A 24,676-nucleotide genomic window follows, 5' to 3' on the forward strand; every position below is an offset into this window, starting at 1 on the left:
GGCAGGGAGTAATGACCAGTGTACAAAGAAGATTACAACAATGGAACTTATTCACGCTAATATTGGGCATCTTAAGGATGTAATTAAAAAAAAAAAAGGTAATAATCTGTAAATCCAAGACTATAATGTGTCTAACAGTGTCCATGTTTTGTAATTTCTTTAAACAATAAATCAGTTATCGTATTTTGAAAATGGGAAATATTAATTGTCGGACCCTGTAGAAACAGGAACTATCAACTTGATAAGTATTATTATGACGAAATTTTCGAAGTGTTGAAGATAAATGAAAAAGAAAAATTTAACTATCAATCTGAATACAAATTTTTCACAGACAGGATTTTCAAACTGGTGTTCTATGAGGCAAATACTTGAATCTATTTGAATACCATGTTGAGGAATAAAGTGCAATAAGCTTCATTTGATATATTAAGTCCATTAAATAAGAGTTGCCTACTTATTTCGGGTTAAGTGCGCCTTACTTTTCAAACTTCCATCATAAGCACACAAAATGCAATATATTAATTTCCATTCTTCAATAATAAAACAAGAGGTGGACAAACTTACACACTTAAAGTCTGAATTAATTGTGACATAGGGGTTGTTAAAATAATACTTATAATACAGTTTGAAAACTTACACGAGAATTAGTAGTATTTACTGCAAAGTGGTCATTTAACAGTTCTTCAAAATTCTATACGAGATTTAACTATCTGGAAGTATCATCACGTACCTCTTATCATCAACATTCTTCTTGGAACAGTAGACATGCTGTATAGATCTCAAGAATAACTTAAAAATATTATAATCAAGGCTGCAAAGTGATGTACTGAGTCTATCAGAGTAAACATGGAATGATTTAAGAAAAAAATATGGAATGGAAGAATTTTTATATAAAAAAAAAGACTAAAACTGTTTTCATTCAACAAGTTTGTTAAATAATATCCCCCCCCCCGCTTTTTTTTAACACACTGAAGCACTGTATGTTTGAAAAACATCATTCACACACATCCGCACACATGCCTGACGCATGTGTACACATCTCCATATACACATAATGTGATTAACATTAATTAGTGCACAGTAACAAATAAATCCAACTCACAGAAGCTACTCAGAATCATGGATACTTTATAGGCTTCCCACGGAGAGAATTTTGGCAAAATCTCACTGTCCTGTATGTAGGCCTCAGGGAATAAGGTCTGGACATCCAAACTACTTCAAATCTATCTCGGGGCTATCTATACGGAAGGGTCTGATGAGCTGCCCGTGCTCCACAACGGGTGTCTGCTCCTCTTGAGTGTCGATACGGATGCGAATCTTGTTGTGATCTGGGAGAGAACGTGGCAAGGATCTAGGAACGTCGCCGTTCTGTGGCGAAGGTGTCGGAGTAGGAGAGGATGACGTGTAAGGTACATAAATCCTTACAACATCTGGACTGGGGGCATGAGGGGTTGCACGGGGGGTGGAATGGGCCGATGGGCCCCGCTGTATGCTGCCAGGATGGCCGACCCCCGAACCCCCCGAACTGGCGCCACCTGCACTTCCATCAGACGCATTGCTGTGGGTGTCCAAGCTGTTGTCCAGGGCCTGCGAACGCGTCGCAGTTGAGAACACGGACAGATCCGCGGTGGAGGTGACGCTGGTGTCCGCAAGCGATCGTCGTGAGCCACTGTGATGGCAGTCCAGCAGGGAGCTGGCGTCGTCTATGCTGGGGTCAAATGAGAATTTTGATCCTACAACAAATTGAATGAGGCACACGGTCATCAGCAGGATGTGGAGATGGAGTCAGATTTGATAAAAATGTACGACTGTAAAGGTCCATTCACAATGAAAACGCAAACGTTACCGCAATGTTAGCGCAAGACATAAAGATGTGGTACCATTCACAATGAAAACATAAGCGTTAACGCTAGAACTTAGCACGGCCTCCTAGAAAACGTGGAAAGGTTATGTGTAGACACTGCCTACTGGATTATCTGATGAAAAATCGTCTATATATTACGAAACTATAGAAATTGCAACAAATTACGTGAGCATTCATCTGTACAATTTATGTTCACGCAAGTTGCATTGCCTTTATAATACGTCTCTTGTCATAAAGACAACGCTGTTCTTGATACAAAGCAATTAATGTTTCATCAAATCATTCAGTAACAAATGAAAATTATTTACTTGGAACGTTCTGAAGCAGGATTTGATGAAAAATGCGGTTTGTAGAAACAGCCAACAGATGGTGTTAGTAAAAAGAGCGCTCTGCGATCGTGTTTTGTTTCAAAATAACATAAATGCAAGCGCAAAAGTTTGGAGTTTGCAAACTTTTCTTGCGTTTATGTTGCGCTTGCGTTTAATTTTCATTGTGAATGGGCCTTTACATTTTCACTACCGTCAGCAGCCACAGCGGGCAGGAAGTTTATGAGAAAACCCTCATTTTAATGCTTATAAACAGGGCCAGTATTCATATGCAGAAAGTCTGAAATATGCATAATAAAACAAGAAATATATAAAAACATTCAAAACCCAATTTTTTGGTAGGGTTTTATTTTTCTACAATACAAAATGTGAATGATACTTGTCTGGAGGTACATATTATTATGTTATTTTATTTTATATTAAGGCTACGAATCAGTGAAAATAACGAAAAAACCATTACTTACTTACTGGCTTTTAAGGAACCCGGAGGTTCATTGCCACCCTCACATAAGCCCGCCATTGGTCCCTATCCTGAGCAAGATTAATCCAGTCTCTATCATCATATCCCACCTCCCTCAAATCCATTTTAATATTATCCTCCCATTTACGTCTCGGCCTCTCCAAAGATCTTTTTCCCTCCGACCTTCCAATTAACACTCTATACGCATTTCTGGATTCGCCCATACGTGCTACATGCCCTGCCCATCTCAAACGTCTGGATTTAATGTTCCTAATTATGTCAGGTGAAGAATACAATGTGTGCAGCTCTGCGTTGTGTAACTTTCTCCATTCTCCTGTAACTTCATCCCACTTAGCCCCAAATATTTTCCTAAGCACCTTATTCTCAAACACCCTTAACCTATGTTTCTCTCTCAGAGTGAGAGTCCAAGTTTCACAACCATAAAGAACAACCAGTAATATAACTGTTTTATAAATTCTAACTTTTACATTTTTGACAGCAGACTGGATGATAAAAGCTTCTCAACCGAAAAATAACAGGCATTTCCCATATTTATTTTATGTTTAATTTCCTCCTGTAACTGATCAAAAGTCTGTTCCAATTCCTCATAGAAGCTATCCTTTATATGGTCGTCCTTCTCTTCTGTAGGGGAGTGAGCATTTATAACTACGATGTCGCACCATCTACCCTTAAGTACTAAATACGATAACCTATCACTGATAAATTCGACCTTTTTTACTGCTGATTTTATTCTTTTATGAATAAAGAATCCTGTTCCTAATTGGTAATTATAGTTTTCTTCTCCAAAATACAACAAGTAATCTCCTATTTGTGAAAAAACCATTAAAAAATGGAAATTTTGTTTTTAACTCTAAAAAATTAAATAATGTTTCAGTTTTCTAAATCTGTGTTTATTTGGCCCTATGACAATTTAAAGCCCTCAGGACGAATTTAAAGGGACCAGCGCGTGCGTGGAGCTGCAGCCCTTTAAACTGACACTCAGCTGTCCTTCTGACAGACTTTGTTCTTCATTCTAACTAATTTTACTTTTCATTCAGTTCATATTTCACGCTGTTATGCAGGAGAAAAATGTGTGTGGTAGACCTGTGTAGGAAGGAAGGATATCTATAGTATATATCATATAAATGCTGTACTTCGATACTTGTTTTCTCGATTTTCCAATTTTCAACATTTTGTAACATTCAAAATGCTCTAACGAATGCAGTTTTCTCCAATCTCAGTGAAATTTTACACAGAAGTCCACAAAAGCATGTGAAGTAAACTGACACATGTGTTTTCTTCTGCTATTGAAAGTATTCAAATCACCATATGTTGAGGATGTGATAAGTTTAAAAAAATTTAAAGATTAATAACTAAAAGGGTAAATATTTTTTTCTCAAAAAGTAATTGGAAAAATATGAAAGCATGTGTCATATTTTACATACATCTATCAGGAATAAACTAATATAAAATTTAAAGAAAAATTGTGTAAACTTTGAAAACTGGGGCAATTATGATTCAGTATTAAAAAAATTAATTATAAGCGAACTAACTGGAATATTAAAATGAAAATCTGTGTATTGCATGTTCACATTGTAAGAAATATAATGTAAAAGTTTCAGATTAATTGGTGTAAAAATGTAGAAGTTAGAAATTTCACAGATCCATGTATTACTGGTGTTGTGGAAGAGAAGGCCTGATGGCCTTAACTATACCAGAATAAATAAATAAATAAACAAATAAATAAATAGCCTTAAGGTTCAATATGTACACTTTACTGCTATGTTTACCTTTTTTTTTTGGTTTCGAACACACACCCAACAACTAGTTAACAGCTTCTCCTTATTTCTCAGTGACGAACTAGTTGTAATAATAATATTTTATATTTCAGATATAATAAATTGTATTATAAAATAATATAATACTGTGACAGCTGCAACGAGGTTCGAACACGCGTCCGACAGGGCGCGCGGCAGACAAAACGCTGGTACGGGGAGCATCTGCATGCTGAAGGGCAGAGGGGGTGTATTACGTCAACACGGCGAGGGGAGATTGCGCGCGCAGCTGCTACTTGAAGGGGGGACAGACCCTCCCGAATCTTCTAGAGGAGTCCGTCGAAGCAGCAGCGTGCGAGCTGATTCGAGAACGGACACACGCGTGGAACTTTCCAGGCTACGTCGCTGTGGTTATAAAAGAAGAAACGCGAGTGAAATCAGACAGAGTGTGATTCATGATTAGTTCAGTGAGTAAGCCAGTGAACAGAGCAAGCCAGTCTTGTGTACCGGAGTTCGACTGGAGTGTGCGTCCGCAACTGTGTCAGCGTCCGAAGGCCTGAGTTCGAGTGCAGTGGACCGCAGTTGGAGGGACCTGAGTTCGAGTACAGTGGACTGTCTCTGAAGGTCTGTGGTTCGAGATACTGTGAACTCTAGTGACTGAGCTAGAAGAACTGTGAATTGAGAACTGACAGTTCTGATTTGTAAATAGTGCTTTGTAAATATTAGTTAAGATTAACAGTTCATTGTTGTTCGTAATAGTCCAAGTAAATTGTCATTGTCATCAGTGGAGTGCACTAACGAATAGTGTGTTACTGTGTGGAGAGTAAATCCTATTGTTGGGATAATAAAGTTACATTATTGTTGAGTTGAAATAAATTTACAATACATTATAAAATTATGTATAAAATTCGTTTAATGTTTGTATATAATATAATATACGTATATGGTTTTACTTCTCATAAGTGTTTTGTTTTTCCATTTTCAGTGCTATCAAATCATTACATATTTTAATTGTTGTTGGGGTCAACGTCTCAGCTCTCATTATAAAGGAACTCTAGAGTCTAGACATTGCAGTTAATGATGGATTTATTATTTTATGGATCCAATTTATTTTATTTGAGTACATAATGTACCTAGATGTATTAATTGTATGTGTTATATTTCCGCTGTGTCGACTGCTAGCTGGTGTGATGTCAGCGCCAACTCTAGGGAGAAAGCAGAATCTCACGCTCTAGCTGGCTTGAAGGTCATTGAAATCAGTCTGGCTACATCAAAGGTACCGACGCGAAGTGTCCATTCTTTATAATCCCTATTCGCTGGCCTCACCAGTGGGATCTTGTGCGTGGGAAATGTGTTGTTAGGGATTCGACTACCAATAATATTGCAGAAGGCATCACGAACGAATGCATCACACAGATTGCACACAAAATACAACAAAATCACACACTTGACACTCTGGCATGCCAATTGAAAATAATTGAAACAGAGGGCAGGGAGTGTTAGAGTCACGTAGGTAGGGGTGTTTGTGAATGCTTCCTCTTGTACAGTAGTTCAATGGAACAAAAACAGGTTGTGGTTATTTTGGTTTTTCCACAGTTGCCCTTCATATGTAATGAATAGGGGGTGGATGTTGATCACTTAAAAATCTACTTAAAATGACCATTAAAATATCCTTAAACTAATAGAAAAACAACATAAAATTAAAAGAAAATGACATTTAAATATTATTCACCGCACTCGCACCACAACTTCTTAAAAATCAGTCACCTTGTTTCAATGACTGCCCGCAAATCTCGGACAGAGGAGGCAACTTCCTGGAATTTGGCTAAGGTAAAGGAAAAGAGCATGCAACAAAATGAAGGTTTTAAGGGAAAACTATAGATTTTAATGAGGGTTTACAATGTGTTTTAATCAGGGGTTGTCCATGTCAGTGCCTTCATTCTCCGTCTCCTTCTCCTTCCGCTCTTCACTTTTGTTACCAGATCTTCCAGATGAGGGAGTGTGAATGACAAAACAAAATTGTGGGCACAGTGTGCATTCTTGCAATCTTTGTGTTAAAAATACTGTCTACTACAGTAGACATCCCTTCCAACCATGTTGAGGACACAACATCCTGTCCAGGACACGGTGAAAGTTTCCCCCTTCCAAACATAAATTCTAAAGACACCCTGTTAGCAACAAAAGAACAGTACCGATCAAAGCCCTCACTTAAACTAAGCTGCTGTCAAGCATTTATTACTTCCGTTGTGTGAAGTGAAGCCTTCAGTGGAATGAGGGATGGACTTTAGAGTCTGTTCCAAACTATAAAACTCAAACTTCGCTGTTATTCACTTATTCAGTAAGTAATTACTACTGACCTATTTGGTTAACAGACCTATCGGTAAAAATGATCTAAAAGTTCTTCAAAGTATTAAAAATGACCAAAAATGCCGAGAAAAAAATATAAAAATGACCTATTAGTTCAAAAACGTCAAAAAATGCAATATAAGAAATTAATTTTTTACATTGATATTAATATAGAAAGGATTTCTATAATAATAGACATCGTCCTAATGTGAAAAATAAGAAGATGACTTTTCACCAACATCCACCCCCTAGTAATGAATTTCTAGCCATCAAGTACAGTCAACCAAAAAATATTATGTGCTGACAACCAACAATCCGGAATTTCAATTTGGGGGTTTATGCAATAAAAATTCTGAAAATATGCTACAATATTTGCAATACAGGGTGATTCAGACCATAGGAATATGGGTCAAATAAGGTACCATTGATAGAGCTCTTCAAAACAAACAACTTTCATAGGAAACGTTTTTATTAATTCCTACTCTTTCAATGAGAAAACGTACGAAAAGCAATAGGTGATTCGGACCACCCGTAAGTAATTTATTTCGGAAACTAGAGCATGAAAATTTTCGAGACAAAAATATTTATAACTAAACCACGTGTGAACTTTGACTTGAGTTTGATTTCATCAATCAGCTCTAACAGGAAGTAGGGTCAGTGGCGTAACACTTTAAAATTTCAAATGAGAGTCGAGTCAAATAGGGTACCATTTGATAGAGCTTTTCAAAACAAACGTTTTTATTAATTCCTACTCTGCCAGGCACTTGACCACGCTGAAGTATTAGGAGTCACTGACAGTGTTAGAAGAAGAGTACAGGTGTGCGCTGCTCAGAACGGCAGATAGTTTGAAAATTTATAAAAAATTAATGGAATTGTCCAGTCTTTCAGTAAAATGTCAACATTAATTGTCTTGTTTACATTTTCGTCTTGTAACATTTCTCAGTATTGATGACATTGTCTTGATGACATTGTCTTTTTGTACGTTTTCTCATTGAAAGAGTAGGAATTGATAAAAACGTTTCCTATGAAAGTTGTTTGTTTTGAAGAGCTCTTATCAAATGGTACCTTATTTGACCCCGACTTCCATTTGAAATTTTAAAGTGATACGCCACTGACCCTACTTCCTGTTAGAGCTGATTGATGAAATCAAGCTCAAGTGAAAGTTCACATGTGGTTTAGTTATAAATATTTTTGTCTCGAAAATTTTCTTGCTGTAGTTTCCGAAATAAATTACTGTTACGGGTGGTCTGAATCACCCTGTATAATCTATTATATGCAGAAACACCTGAAATACGCACGATTAACTTTGCATATCCATTATCACAGATGTTCAAAGCATGTATAAAAATGTTTTTTCCATGACTTTCAAGTAGCCAGTAAAAATATACATTCGCATACGAATCCAGCCCTACTTATAAACCATAAGAGAAACTAAAAGGTTTTACACAACACTTCAGTTAGCCTAATGGTAGAAATCCGTGTAACATTAATTTACACATATACAAGTAGATAAGAAAAGACTTTCACTAGAATCGAAGGCATGAGCTAACATGACAATAGTAATTTCAGTACAAGTTCCATCTTTTACCCACATATCACACAAACTATAGACAGCAGGGTTGTCAAACTTATGTAGGCATTAAGTACTAAAATAAATAATGTCTTCTGTAGCCAATCTGGGGTAATAGTTACCACATCCAGAAGATATTTTTAGTTCAAAAAAGGGCAATAACAACCATAACTGGACTATTTATATCCTTGAAGAAATATGTATGGTTATGAAATGAGAAATTCTAACGAGGTTACAAGTTGTTCACACTCTTAAGATCTTGGGAAGAAGGCTTACTTTCACATTCCTAAATGGAGACTGTCAGACACAATAAAAATTACACAATCAGTGCCCTTAGTATATGCAATAAGCTGCCTAGAGAAATTTTTTACTTGAAAAGAATGTCTTAAAACAACTTGTTGGCTGACACAGAAGGAATTTTACAATATTAATGAATCTTTAGGTCTAAGCAATTTGTCTTTTAAACCATTATTTTTTTACCAGTTACTGTTGACTATGTCGAAAATCTTTATGACTCTATGGCATGTAACAATAAATATGAAATACCAAATATATCATTGATTAAAGTTCACGTTAACACTTTGTTAAAAACATAAAATTACTTAGTCAAACGTTAAAAAGTGTTAAAATTTTAAAAAAGATATATACCTTCGACAGACGGCACGTTTCGACATTATGTCTTGTCTTCTTCAGTGTCTCCTGAACTACTGGTGATCTTGATTCTGCGATGTGCATTTGTCGATGGTAGGGGTGGGGGTGTGTTGCTCTTATGGTGAGGCTGGTTGTTTGTGTGTTATGACGTATCATGACGTCGAATAACGTGTGTGTATTGAACTGTAATTGTGTGTTAAGTATATGTTGTGGGTATGTTATTGTATGTTTATATATTTCGTATTGTTCTAGGATGTTTAACTGTGAACTTTTTGACTACAATAATATAGAAACAGATATGGAAATTTTACACATCACACCAAAAAGTTCACAGTTAAACATCTTAGAACAGTACGAAATAAAGAGTGCGGCAAAACATCCTCCCTAATTTAAAGTTTAAATAAAAAAGAGATGGATCAAAATAAGGAAACTTTATTAATATGAATGGTATCTTAACAGTGGGAATTTTTCATTTTTTGAATAACGTGTCTCTCAAATGGTGTCCTTCACTATCAATGCATTGTCGAATGCGACTTCGGAAATTCTGCATCACTCTAACTAGCATTTCTTGACGAATAAGACCAGTTTCTTCCTGTATTGCATTTCTTAGGTCTGGCAAAGTCCTCGGTCGATGTTTGAACACCTCAACTTCAAGTTGCCCCCATAGAAAAAAATCGCAGGGTGCAAGGTCCGGTGATCGTGCTGGCCAGGAGACGTCGCCACGTGAAGAAATTAAGCGTCCGGGAAACATCTGTCTCAGGACTTGGAGAGAAATCTGAGCTATGTGAGAGGTGGCTCCGTCCTGCTGAAACCAAACCTGGTCAATCTGCAGGGCATTGAGTCTTGGTGCCAAAAATTGTTGATCATAAAAGTGTACCATGTATTCAATGTCCTATTCAATTCTTGTTGTTTTACGCATGTCTTTTGATATCGCTATGGAAACGTATGTAAACCTAAATTTCCACTGTTAAGATACCATTCATATTAATAAAGTTTCCTTTTTTGATCCATTTGCTTCTTATTTAAACTTCAAATTAGGGAGGATGTTTTGCCGCACCCTTTATATAAACATACAATAGCATACCCACAACATATACTTAACACACAATTACAGTTCAATACCCACACATTATTTGACGTCATGATACGTCATAACACACAAACAACCAGCCCCCACCATAAGAGCAACACACCCCCACCCCTACTATCGACAAATGCACATCGCAGAATTCAAGATCACTGGTAGTTCAGGAGACACTGAAGAAGACGTGACATAACTTCGAAACGGGTCGTCTGCCGAAGGTATATATCTTTTTTAAAATTTTAACACTTTTTAACGTATGACTAAGTAATTTTATGTTTTTACCAAATATATTTCTCTGAAGACAGAACCAGTAAGAATTTCGTCACAATTTTCTTACCTGTATTAAAGATAATAAGTATTTTGAAAACATGCAGTTCTATTACAAGTACCATAGTACATTTCAGTAACTATACAAAGACGCAATCACTTGGTAAACATCCAAGAACATCACAGGCTTTGAAGATTTTGTTGGTGAAGTATCTAAGAAAGCACATTATACAACAAGCAACAGCAATTAATGTTTTAAGTAATTACATGTATGTTCGAAATGCAGTTTACATCATTCCAATTCTAGAACACAAACAAGCCATACTATCGCAAAAAAAAAAAAAAAAAAAAAAGCACCAGGACACGAAACTATACTTCCATCTTCATATTGTTGAGAAAACACTCAAGCTGACGGGTGCGCGTTCAAGCCATTGTGCATATGTCTCATGCTGATGCACAGCCTCCTAGCAGAAATGTATGTTTTACTAATATCCAGCAAGCAAATGCTGAAGGTATAATCCGAACTAATCAGGGCCAGGTTATCAATTCGTTTGGATTATTAATGCAATTACTCTACATAAAAAAACACTACTATAAATATAAAAAGGTGGTAGAAATCATTGTCCTTTCTTATTATATGATGAAAGATGAATGGAACGGAGAAAAATTCTGTCTGGCACCGGGATTTGAACCCAGGTTTTCAGCTCTACTTGCTGACGCTCTATCCACTAAGCCACACCGGATTCCCATCCTGATGTCGGATCGAATCCTCTCAATTTAAGTTCCACCTCTTGGGTTCCCTCTGCATGGAAATATCATATGTACTTCGGTACATCATAATAATATCGTCGGTTTCTTGGTAAAAGTGACCAAGTCACATTCCAAGGCATCCAACCTTTATGAAAATTTAAGACATAATTATATATTAAAAACTAATAATATAGCACATTTACCTTCAAAATAACTTGTTACTAACATCTAAAGAAGAACAGTTATCTTTGGATGGATCATTAAACCTTTAAATGCCTTTTCCCAACAATTTTCCATTTTGGACTTGGTCACTTTTACCAAGAAACCGACGATATATGATATGCGTGACGGCGCTTATTCCGTCGGATCCCGGCCACTTAGTCACTCAGAACGAGTGCACCTCTGCACGTGTATGGACATTGTGCCATTATCATACATATATATGACGCAGTGCATGAGGGTAGGCCACTAGGGGGAACCCAAGAGGTGGAACAAACTGAGAGGATTCGATCCAACATCGGGATGGGAATCCGGTGTGGCTTAGTGGATAGAGCATCAGCACATAGAGCTGAAAACCCGGTGCCGGAGAGAATTTTTCTCTGTTCCATTCATCTTTCCTCATATGATGACGCAGAATATCTGCACAGAAATAGCATATGTACTTCGGTACATCATAATAATATACTTTCTTATTATACTTAACATACCCTTTTATCCGATTTACATACACTGCTTCATTCGATCTTCTTTTCCAGTATTCTCACATTTTCTATGCTTTACGGTACATTCGGTAGTGCGTTCGAATATCGAGGTTCTACTGTACTAGTAACACTGGATAATTTTCTGATACATTTTTTTTGCCAAAAATCACAAAATGATGATGATGATGATGATGATAAATTCATAAACTAAAACATAGTAAAGAATACCATTAAAGTTTGGTGTGGCAGAATACTGAATCCCATAGGATAGTACTTGTAATATTCTTCAGGAATGTTAGGACTTCTTAATAGGTTTATATTAAATAATAATAATTATAATTTATTTAAGAAATACACACAATAAAATACAGTGGCTCCCGAAAGACCATTGTTCATGTTCGGAACTGACAAGCAAACATTCTTATGGGAGCAGATAAAAAAGTTTTTTTTTCTTCCACCATGTTAATAATGTCGAAACATGTGCTTATACAAATTTTGGCCATTCCAGTGCAATTACGAGAACCGAAAAAAAAATTTCCTGGGGCCGTTTACTTACTTACTTACTTACTTACAAATGGCTTTTAAGGAACCCGAAGGTTCATTGCCGCCCTCACATAAGCCCGCCAGCGGTCCCTATCCTGAGCAAGATTAATCCAGTCTCTATCATCATACCCCACCTCCCTCAAATCCATTTTAATATTATCCTCCCATCTACGTCTCGGCCTCCCTAAAGGTCTTTTTCCCTCCGGTCTCCCAACTAACACTTTATATGCATTTCTGGATTCGCCCATACGTGCTACATGCCCTGCCCATCTCAAACGTCTGGATTTAATGTTCCTAATTATGTCAGGTGAAGAATACAATGCGTGCAGTTCTGTGTTGTGTAACTTTCTCCATTCTCCTGTAACTTCATCCTGATTAGCCCCAAATATTTTCCTTAGCACCTTATTCTCAAACACCCTGAACCTATGTTCCTCTTTCAGAGTGAGAGTCCAAGTTTCACAACCATACAGAAGAACCGGTAATATAACTGTTTTATAAATTCTAACTTTCAGATTTTTCGACAGCAGACTGGATGATAAGAGCTTCTCAACCGAATAATAACACACATTTCCCATATTTATTCTGCGTTTAATTTCCTCCCGAGTGTCATTTATATTTGTTACTGTTGCTCCAAGATATTTGAATTTTTCCACCTCTTCGAAGGATAAATCTCCAATTTTTATATTTCCATTTCGTACAATATTCTGGTCACGAGACATAATCATATACTTTGTCTTTTCGGCATTTACTTCCAAACCGATCGCTCTACTTGCTTCAAGTAAAATTTCCGTGTTTTCCCTAATCGTTTGTGTATTTTCTCCTAACATATTCACGTCATCCGCACAGACAAGAAGCTGGTGTAACCCGTTCAATTCCAAACCCTGCCTGTTATCCTGAACTTTCCTAATGGCATATTCTAGAGCGAAGTTAAAAAGCAAAGGTGATAGTGCATCTCCCTGCTTTAGCCCGCAGTGAATTGGAAAAGCATCAGATAGAAACTGACCTATACGGACTCTGCTGTATGTTTCACTGAGACACATTTTAATTAATCGAACTAGTTTCTTGGGAATACCAAATTCAATAAGAATATCATATAATACTTCCCTCTTAACCGAGTCATAAGCCTTTTTGAAATCTATGAATAACTGATGTACTGTACCCTTATACTCCCATTTTTTCTCCATTATCTGTCGAATACAAAAAATCTGATCAATAGTCGATCTATTACGCCGAAAACCACACTGATGATCCCCAATAATTTCATCTACGTACGAAGTCAATCTTCTCAAAAGAATATTGGACAAATTTTGTACGACGTCAACAAAAGTGATATTCCTCGAAAGTTACCACAGTTGGTTTTGTCCCCCTTTTTAAAAATAGGTACAATTACGGACTCCTTCCATTGTTCTGGTACAATTTCCTTTTCCCAAATAGCAAGTACAAGTTTATAAATTTCGCTATATAATGCACTCCCACCCTCTTGTATTAATTCTGCTGGAATTTGATCGATACCTGGAGACTTGTACTTTTTCAGATTTTCTATCGCAATTTCGACTTCTGAAAGCGTTGGTTCGGGTATAAATGGCTCAGCAGTTTGTATTTCAATTTCGTCCCGATCATTTCTATTTGGCCTATGTACATTTAGTAGTTGCGCAAAATAGTTTTTCCATCTGTTTAGGATTGATGAAGAGTCAGCAAGCAAGTCACCATTCTCATCCTTGATCACGTTTACCCTTGGCTGATATCCGTTCTTAAATTCCTTTATACCCTTATATAAATCTCGAATATTTTTATTCTTACTATTTGTTTCTACCTCATTCAGTTTTTCCTTCAAGTAACCTCTCTTTTTATTCCTAAGTGTACGACTTGCTTCCCGTCTTTCATTGAAATAATTATCTCTCTTCTCCTCAACTGGATCCTGTAAGAATTTCAATTTTGCCTGTTTCCTTCTTTCTACTACCATGCAACAATCTTCATCAAACCACGGTTTCTTTTTCTTAGTTTCATAATAACCTATGCTCTGCTCAGCTGCAATTTTGATACTATCTCTGATATTTTCCCACACACTATTAACATCTAATTCTTTCTCAACTTCGTCGGAACTTTCTAAAGTGGTAAACCTATTCGAAATTTCGACCTGATAATTTTGCTTAGCTTCCTCGTCCTTTAATTTCAAAATATTGAATTTAATAATATTAACTTGTTGCTCTACTCGCTTGGCTACTGATAATCTTTCTCTTAATTCTCCAATCACCAAATAATGGTCAGAATTACAGTCTGCACCCCTGAAAGTTCGAATATCTACTATACTAGTATGTCTCCGTTTATCTATCAAGATGTGATCTATTTGGTTGTGTGTCAATCCATCTGGAGAAGTCCAAGTATATTTATGTATATCCTTATGGGGGAATGTTGTACTTTTGACAATTAAATTTTTCGATGTGGCAAAGTTGACTAATCTAACTCCATTGTCACTACTAATTGCGTGTAGGCTCTCTTTTCCAATAGTTGGTCTAAAAATATCCTCTCGTCCTACTTTAGCATTGAAATCCCCCAATAAAATTTTCATGTGATATCTAGGGAACTGATCAAAAGTATGTTCCAATTCCTCATAGAAGCTATTCTTTATATGGTCGTCTTTCTCTTCTGTAGGGGCGTGAGCATTTATGACTATGATGTCGCACCATCTACCCTTAAGTACTAAATATGATAACCTGTCACTGATAAATTCGACCTTTTTTACTGCTGATTTTATTCTTTTATGAACAAAGAATCCTGTTCCTAATTGGTGATTATTGTTTCCTTCCCCATAATACAACAAGTAATCTCCTATTTGTGATATGCCATTCCCATCTAACCTAACCTCTTGTACTCCCACGAAGTCTATTCTATATCTAGCTAGTTCTTTTGCTACTAATGTTACCCCTCCTGTTCTATAAAGACTAGTTACGTTCCAAGTGCCAAATCTCAAATCCTTATTCCTTTGCTGTGGTCGTGCCAGAGAATCAGTCCTATTCCGAGGCTTATTATAGGGATACGTAACAAGCTGTTTTTTACGGTGATGGGTTGTTAGCCCTTCGCCCAACCCCCAAGCTGGAGGACCACCCCTTATCGGCTGTCCACGACTGCTTATTCAATATATTCGCAGCTACCCTCCATATCTGGAGGCCGTCTCCTCTATCCGCAACCTGAGGACACGCCATGCCGCGGTGATAGGGCCTGGGGCCGTTTACAGAAAGAAAACACAATTTCGTTGGAAAAATTTATTGGAACAGAGACAGCAATTGTTGAGCTATTTTTCAACATATTCCCCATCGGAATTCAGACATTTGTCATATCATGGGATCGACAGAGAGGTGCAGAAAGCTGTCACATGCTGGTTCCGATCCGTGACAGCAGACTTTTATGACACAAGGATATAAAATCTTTCCATGAAATTGTGTTTTCTTTCTGTAAACGGCCCCAGGGAAACTTATTTTTTACGGCCCTCGTAATTGCGCTCAAGTTTCCAAAATTTGTATAGGCACTTGTTTTGACATTTTTAACATGGCAGAAGAAAAAAGATTAACTTTTTTATCTGACCCCATGAGAACATTTGCTTCTCGGTTCAGTGGATGCAAAAATATACAAAGGCTACAAAAAAACAATGATTTTTTACTTTAAAAACAAAAAGTGAAGTAGAGACAAAATGTAGAACCATTTATTAATTATGATTAGTAAGGAATGAAAACAATAAATAAAATGTGGAATCATTTAGTAATTGTTAACTTTAATTAGCACAGAATAAGAATTAGAAAACTATTCTATAAAAATCTATTATTTCTTTCTTAAAGCTACGTATATCCAGTTTACAAATATCAGGGAATCTTTGTAAAAAAAACTATTACACATTAGTTATAGGCATTAGTTTTTTTTTAAGGTTACATTAGACCAGACGTCGAACGGAGTCGAACGCAAGGACGTGATCTCCCTCCCTCCACACCCCTAGCTGGGGTACCTGTCCGACCGGTTGAAGTACTGGTAGTCAGCGGTGGATTTCACTAAAAAAAAATGTCGCTCTCTAAGGAAGCTCCTGAAGTTAAAAATTCCAAAAATATTATTTCCACAAAGAATGGGAAAATGAATTCTTTTGTTGCGAAGAAGGGGAAAGTGTTAGGTGCTTATTATGCTACAAAATGTTACTATCACGTTGAGCGACATTATGAAAAGACTCGTTTTAATGGAACAATTTTTTTATTTTATTTTTATAATAATAGTAGTCCACACCTGTGGAGTAACGGTTAGCGCGTCTGGCCGCGAAACCCCAAGTGCAAGTGCACAAATATGGCTGGTTTAGATGTATATAAGCTTAAACAACTTTGCAAAGTAAAATATTCACATCTTCGGAGTTTTGTTATGAAAATTGCTTCTATGTTTGGCTCAACCTTTATTTGTGAACAGTTTTTTTTTTCTCAGTTGGCCATTGTAAAATCCAAATCAAGATTACGCATTTCAGACGAAAATTTATTCTATCAGCTCACAATTGCAATGTCTGACATAACTCCGAATTTTGAAACACTTGCTGATTTACGTGACGAAGAAGAATAAACGAATCTTTTCTTTTAAGGGCATGAGTCAATTGACGTAAATTGACAAAACCAACAAAGAACTACAGTAAGAAGTTTAAAAAATAACCTAATTGTTGTTTTTCTGTTTCTTAGTAATCTGCTTGATATTTTGTTAAGAATCTATTTTTCCTTAGTTTCTTAATTATATTTTGAAAGGATGCAAATTAGTGACTGATGTCCTTTCAAAACAAATAGGTTCAGATTATGGTATTACTTTTCAACTGTTGTGGAATTGTACGTTTTATATCATTGTATAAGGTTTTTACAGTAGGCTAATTGTTTAAATTATAAATACAGTTATGTTTCAGCTTTTTGTAAAATAGTTTGTATTTGTTTTGGAAAATTTGTTTTCTTTCATTATCATTATTCATAAAAATAACATTTGTAGAAAACTGTGTATTGTCCTGCATAATTACTTAACGTTCCGTGTTTCAATACTTCACGTGATCCACTGCTGAGTATTACGTTAACAGGTGATGCGTGTTGCAGCAATCAGAGTAGTATGGCGCATCTCTTTAAATGCCCACGTCTGCATTAGACATTCGTAAAAGTTAATCATATTTTGGGGAGAATTATAATCATTCATAAATGGTAACTTTTTAAAGAATTTTGTGTTTTGAAATTTTCCTTTTATTACACAGCATCATTATAAACAAAATGTAAAATAACCCGAGAAGAAAATGTCAAGGCTTCACAAATGAATTACAGAAGTAATTCTATGCCAAAAAGGGTGAATGCAATCACAATAGATATTATTTATTATTTATTATTATTATTATTATTATTATTATTATTATCATTATTATTATTATTATTATTATTTATTATTTATTTATTATTATTAGTATTTTGAGAAGTTTACTCTATTTACAACTACCACAAAATTGTACACAGTAATTTTAATTTTAGTGGTTAAAAATGAAAGAATGGACACCTAAAGAATTTAGAAACAGAGAGCAGAACTGTCAAAGAAAACCCGTTAAGTCCATCTCCAATTGTAACTCGATTTTTGAATGGTTTCAAATTCTCAAAAGACCCCTATTTCAGATTGAATAGTCCAATTGCTTGTAATTAAATTATTTTTCTTCGAGTGGAGTCTGTAGCTCTAAGAAGCTTCCACTCAAAGAATATGAATCTGTTCCAAAATCACTTATATTTGGAAACAGATTTCGTTTCTGAGCTTCTCATTCATTTTCTGTCATTTACTGAAGAGAAAAGCCTTTTACTGCAACAATCAAGTAGACAATTTTCCTTCCCCAAGGCTTTAAAAGTATTTTGATTTAATAAAGCGGGTTGCCACTGAAAATATCTACAAATAAACAATCATGCAATGTCTTTAAAAAAAAAATTAAATAACTACAGTAATTTTATTACTATACAAATTTATTCAAGTAATAATGAATGTCATGTATGAACGCCCTAAAGCAATGAATGCATGATGAGATGAATATCGAAGAATTTTTCATTGCTTTACAGAAATGAGTGCTTTGAAGATTTGACGCAACAGCACAATGCATTAAACCTAACGGTATGCAGCAGACTTCCCACTCTAAGAAAATTACAAAATCCTAAATCGTATTTTTGAACTCAAAAGATCCTAAAACACACTTTCAAAAAATATAATAAAAATAATAGTCATGCTGTGTGCAACAGCCTATTGTGGCCAAGACCTACCAGCTGACCACTGGCTCATGTCCACATGCCTCTAACCAATATGGGGTATCATGTGGTTAGCATGATGATCTCCCCAATTGTCACAGCTGGTTCATTGGAATGGATTTCGCTACCTATTGTAGCTCCCCAAATTCGTTAGAATGCTGGTACGCTGGCCGAAATTCCGTAAGAAAATTTCTTTCTTCATGAAGACCCAAACCACAGTGTATTCCATAATGTGAGCTCAGACATGATATCCTCGAGCAGGCATGCTACAGCACAAGATCCAAAAAATAAATTTATCCAAAAATCAGGGCTTACTGATAGCTCTTGCCCTGCATTTCACAGTCAATGCCAACCTCAGCTTATTGTAATCTGTTTCTGTAGAATCTTCACAGAGTAATTCTATAGGGGACACATAGTATATATTAAATTACATCTGCATCATAATCCACAGTTGATTCCCGATTTACCACGCAAATCGTCTGTAGCTGCATTTAGATTGGCAACAGGCCATGATTGTTTGGCCAAACACCTGCATAGAATTGGAATATATCAGTCCCCTAACTGCCCATTGTGCAACTCAGATCAAGAAATGGATTCGGAACACCTCAAAATCTGTGCGTCAGTGGCTAACCATGACAATATCTTTGAAAAATATTGGAATGCAAGACGTCAAATGACTTTATTGTCAAATGCCTGGCATTAGAAAACAACAACAACATATTAAATTACAAAACTGTATCTGCAGCACATTGCTATTCACAATAATTAACCCGTGTGTCCACTACAGCCAAAGCCAAAAGCCCAGTGCTTGGACTATTCATGAATTCAAATATTCAAATAAAACAACAGTGATGTTGTTTATGTATGCAGCATATATTCCAAGAGCTTTATAAATTACACAGCAACATTGTAATAAAAAATAAATGGCAGCAAACTGAAGTGCCTGGAATAAGTCTGACCCACAAAGTCTCTCTAATTCACATTCTCTTACTGTTTACTTTAAATTGGAACATCAAATCGAAAGGGGAAAAAAAAGGAAAATTGTGTCAGTAGAGATACGTTTATTACATTTGGTGACAGAGTACACAATTTTAGATTAAAAAGAAAAGGCATTACGAAATGATAAATTAAACTTTTTAATGAGAAAAGAAAAAAAAAAAAAAGGACAAGATTAGTTCATATGCGACACAGTTTAAGAATGGCAAATGAGAGACTCCATAAAACAACAATAAATTACTAATCCAGAGGACAATGAGATGTCAGTTGACCTCTAATTAAATGAGAATTAAAACTTTCCTGAAGTTTGTAACAGGCAAAGAAGTATAAACTCAAAAAGTGGACGATTATTATTGTTTATTCAATTTATATATTTGTGCATTTATTTAATATAATTTTGGGTGACAGCTAAGCCTCTGAATTTGTTGTCGTGATTTGTATTTATTTTTTGTCAGTTTTCTGCGACCTTTCTACTAACCCCAACTTTTTTTTTTCCAACACCCATGGGTAAAGACAACTAGATACCCTCCTCACGTTTTTTTCCCTTTCCCTCCAAATAAGTGAACTTTGTTATTTTAAACGAAACTTTATGAATTACGATGGAATTAAAGCAATAACCGACTTGTGACATTTGAAGGCATCCAAACATTCCCATGGCTGACCAATAAAATATTATCACTCCTGCTTTCTTTCTATAGATTGTAGGTGAAGGGAAGAAAGAGGGTGGCATCTTACTGGCCATGAAGACAGAGGAAGGAATGTTGCCATGAAACCCTTGATTCCTTCAAATGTCACAAGGCGGTCGTTGTTTTAAGGGTAGATGAGGCTGAAATTTTGCAATTGTCATTGATTTTTTTAAATTTTATTTTACATCTATAAATAATTTTCAAAAATACTGTTCAAAGCCCCTGGCGGACATTTTTAAAAGAAAGCAGCATTTAAATGGCTAAAATACGACTTTGATCTTATTTTTATTGCTTTCCAATTTTCAACATTTTCCATATGATATAAATGCTCTTATAATTGCTCTATATTAAAAAAAAATATTTATAATTCACCCCCACCCCTTAAAGATAGGCTTGTGTAGTGGCTGCTTCATGATATATGGATGAATATTCTGAAATGGGTAAATGTATGTCCCGGCTGATTTAAGGAGTTTATTGAAAATGTTAACTGATTATTTTTGCGTCTAATTAACTAACTCTCACATGTTTTAGTTGGAAACAAAGCATAGAAGGATTAATTTTAAAATTCATAATTAAAAAATAACGTCCAAACGTCAAAATGTAACTACGGTCCCTATGTCCCCAACTACATTTTACTCTGTTTTACTAAGTTTTTCTGGAATGTTTCGATTTGATTTTATTTCCTCGGCCAAGATTATAAAAATAAATAGTTAAAATACTTATGAAAGACAGGAATTGTTGTTTGTTTAATTCTGAAAGGGCACAACTTCAACGTAAAGTTTATCCCCAAAAATTTCGTAACGCCAGTCCCTCGAAATAAAAGAGCTACACAAAAGACAATTTTGCTTCATGTGGTAAATTTTAACGGTTGGTAGTGATGAGAGGTCAACATGGCGCCAGTTAAAAAACTTTTCGTCCATTGTCGTAATTTATTTCATTGAAAAATACAAAAATCATCACTGATGACTGAATGTTATGTTTTCTATTGGTAACACTGGTCCCCAGTGGCATTGAATATAGTTTGTACACATTAAACTTTCGTAGTATATGCAAAACATTACAATGTTTGTCGACTAAAAAATCTAACCTCCATGATATTTTTAACGATTTATTTTGTCAGAACTATTGCGGAAATTATACTAATTTGTAACAACGGTCCCTGTAACATTGGTCCCTTTATTGTGGGACCGAGGTTTCATTTAACATACAATTATTAAATACTGGTGGATAAAGTAACTTCGAATATTATTTCATGTGATTGTTTATAGGAAAGAAAAAAGTCTGATGATAAAGTAGGAAATATGAAAGGGAGAAGATACGCAGGCAGAGGGCAAATATGACTGAAGAGGAGTTGCAGAAAAAAAGGGACTATGGCAAAGAATATAAAACCACCGGGTGTACCACTGCCACCGGGTGCTTGCCCACTTGCAGTGTAAATAAATACATACATACAAAAAAAATAAAGAAAATAGCAGACATGACTTATCATGAAAAAAGAAATGTTCAAAGACAAGTGAAATCTGAAGTACAGAAGTTTAGAAGATATCTTAAACAATGGGCTGTAAGGGAAAGATAACAACAATCCCTTGGTTTTTTTTTAAATCAGAAAATCTCACATAAAAATTTTTTTTTAAGCTCAACTGATACCAGAATCTTCAATAATAGGAGCAAATATAACCAATGTGAGAAAAAAGTACACAATTTAATATAATAAATTTTTTCCAGTTTTGTTATCCATATTTGCCCATTTCAGAATATTCACCCATATATAATTTGAAATCTGCAATTTGAGTACCGGTAACAGCAGTAATGTATATGCAAATGGCCTGTATACATGTAGTTATTAATATGACACAACTTATACATATTTATCAATAAAGTCAGTGTTTTCTCCTGGCGGAATGTGCCTAAAAGACATTCCGGCATCTTTTTGATATATTTTTCATCATGGAACCGAAAAATGTATTAATAATTATGTTTTAACATAATTTTTCTTTTAACTCAATTTACGCCTTTAAAGTTTTGAAGTTGGATGAATAGGCGGTTAAAAACAACAAAATTCCCGTGGAATGGCCAGTAATCATATTCCCATCTGCTATAATATATTCTATACTGAGTTCCACCACCTTTTTCTCGAGAAGAAAAGCTGCCAATAGTGTATGGCGACATAATTTTGTAGAACAGGAAGATACAACTCCATACTTTACAATCACTTTCAGCTGTAATTTATAATGTATTACAGCATACTTTCATGGAATAGGGGTCCGGCACACGTCAATTTGCACACTTCACATCATGCTCTTTATACAAAGTACAGAGAGATGTGGCAATCCCAAACATACTTTACGTCTGCGCAGACACTTCACAATATTAACAGGTTTCGAACCCACAGTCTGTTTAGAGAGGAGCCACTGCATACTTAAATATTCGAATCATAAATATCCAAGACTGGAGTGCTGATAATGAAAGACATTTGTGATACGACGATTCAATCTGAAAGTATGAAAACGTCACTAAATAAATACCTTACAAGCTGAAAGAAGTCCCGTGACTGCAGGCAGCAATGCACAAGAAAAATTCAATTACTATGCAGTAAGTAACTGCCAGCAGAGATCTCTGTCTAGCTGCGGCACTCAGATCAAAGGGAAGTCCCAGTACTGCCTAGCATACAATTCTCTGTCTAATGAATGGTTCTCATTTCCTTTCTCAAGAAGTCCGTGTTAAGGGTTTTATAACTCTTAAAAATTCATTAGTCTCTGCTGGCTTTGAACCCAGGAACTTTAGAATCAATGGAAAGTAGATAACCAGTGACAGCCTCCAAACCATCAAGTATGTCATACGATATGTTTAAAAGACTTAGAGATAGTGACACTTTTTAAAATGACTTCAAAATTTACAAACTAGCAGTACCTAGCTCTTATTGCCGAAGTAAATAGCAGAACAGTTCTGATAGTTGATATGCGGGCTTACTATCATTTGCAAATGTTTCCACACTGTTTACACCTATTGTGATCAGCTGTTTATGAAATATCGGTAAGTGCGTGCTTATTATTCAATCTCTATATAAAAGTATTTTAATTCGTTTATTATCAGTGTAAATTACTATTCAATGCATCAAACATGATCTTGAAGTAAATTTTTTAAATGCACGCTTGAAATGAAATATTCTTAAGATTAAACATTTCTTTCCTTTAACACATTACGAATTATTTTCCAGGACAAGAATGCTATCAACTATTGGATACTTGTTTACCAAATTCATATTTAGTTGACTTGCGTAAAATATTAGGTATAAAAAAATTTAAAGCCAAAAGAATATTGTTCAACTATCCACACTTGTCTACGTCTTTTCTTAAGCAACTGAAGCCTTGGCACTACAAGACTGACGAATAATGAAGAATCATTACTTTCACATTCGTTTCCTTATTCTCTGATATTAACAACAAATTCTGTGCCTTGTGGGATGATAGCTTCAAAGCCATAACCTTAATTCCTCTTATTGTAATACAACACAAGCTATGATGCGAACCGGCAACCCTGTTAACATCCAATAATGTATACACTGGCAGGCTAGATTAAAAAATATGGCAATATACAGGGTGATTCAGAAGGAATAATAAATATTTCAGGGAGTAGTAGTATGGACAATTCTAAGTAAAAAACTTCATATAAACATGTGTCCAAATTTCAATGGGTGTGGAGATATGGCTGCTTAAATGTTACGCATACAAGCATGACAAGTGGCAAGTAGGAAAGACAAATGACTAAAGGCCCATTCACAATGAAAATTAAACATAACCGTAACATAAACACAGAAGTTTGCGCCTAGGTTACCAAATGGGATCATTCACAATGATTCACATAAACACTGACAAACTCCAAACTTTCATGCTTATGCTTACGTGATTTGCAAACAGAACACAATCATGGAGCGCTGAAGTATACGACAGAATATGAGGAAATGGCGTCGTTGTTATGTTTCCATGGTTACCAAGTATGTTTGCTGTTATGTTTATGTTCCCATCGTGAATGTTCTTGATTTACATTTTTAAGTTAACACTTACGTTATATTTAATTTTCATTGTGAATGACCCTTGATGATTACATGTATTGCTTATTTATATGGTATCAATATATTTTCACAGTTTAATGCACTTTTCTGCTCTGTTGACAACTGTAAGTTGGATTGTCTTGTTATTTTACAAGGGAACACTAGTCATAATGCAAGCAACCAATAGGTTTACCTTGTAAGGTATGGGGACCTTGCTGGCCAATACATGTGACCATTGCGACTGATCCATTGTTTGAGGAATGCGAGATTTAAACTGGAAGAACATGCCCAACCTTATAGTGAAGGGAACTACAAACAGCTGTTTCTCTACATCCATTAT

At 35.6% G+C, this 24,676-nt stretch overlaps 1 protein-coding gene across 5 annotated transcripts in view; it reads right to left on the reverse strand.

Moving 5' to 3' along the window:
- Positions 1 to 6: 6 nt before the first annotated feature.
- LOC138704394 (USP6 N-terminal-like protein) overlaps positions 7 to 24,676 on the reverse strand; it is a 77,610-nt gene continuing 52,940 nt past the window's right edge. For all 5 annotated transcript variants that reach the window (XM_069832228.1, XM_069832227.1, XM_069832229.1 and 2 more), the window contains one exon: positions 7 to 1,733. In XM_069832228.1, coding sequence (XP_069688329.1) covers positions 1,213 to 1,733 — 521 coding nt within the window. In that variant the 3' untranslated portion in view covers positions 7 to 1,212. The remainder of the gene's footprint in view (positions 1,734 to 24,676) is intronic.

Source organism: Periplaneta americana, chromosome 8 (genome assembly GCF_040183065.1).
Source record: "Periplaneta americana isolate PAMFEO1 chromosome 8, P.americana_PAMFEO1_priV1, whole genome shotgun sequence".
Taxonomy (NCBI): Eukaryota; Metazoa; Arthropoda; class Insecta; order Blattodea; family Blattidae; genus Periplaneta; species Periplaneta americana.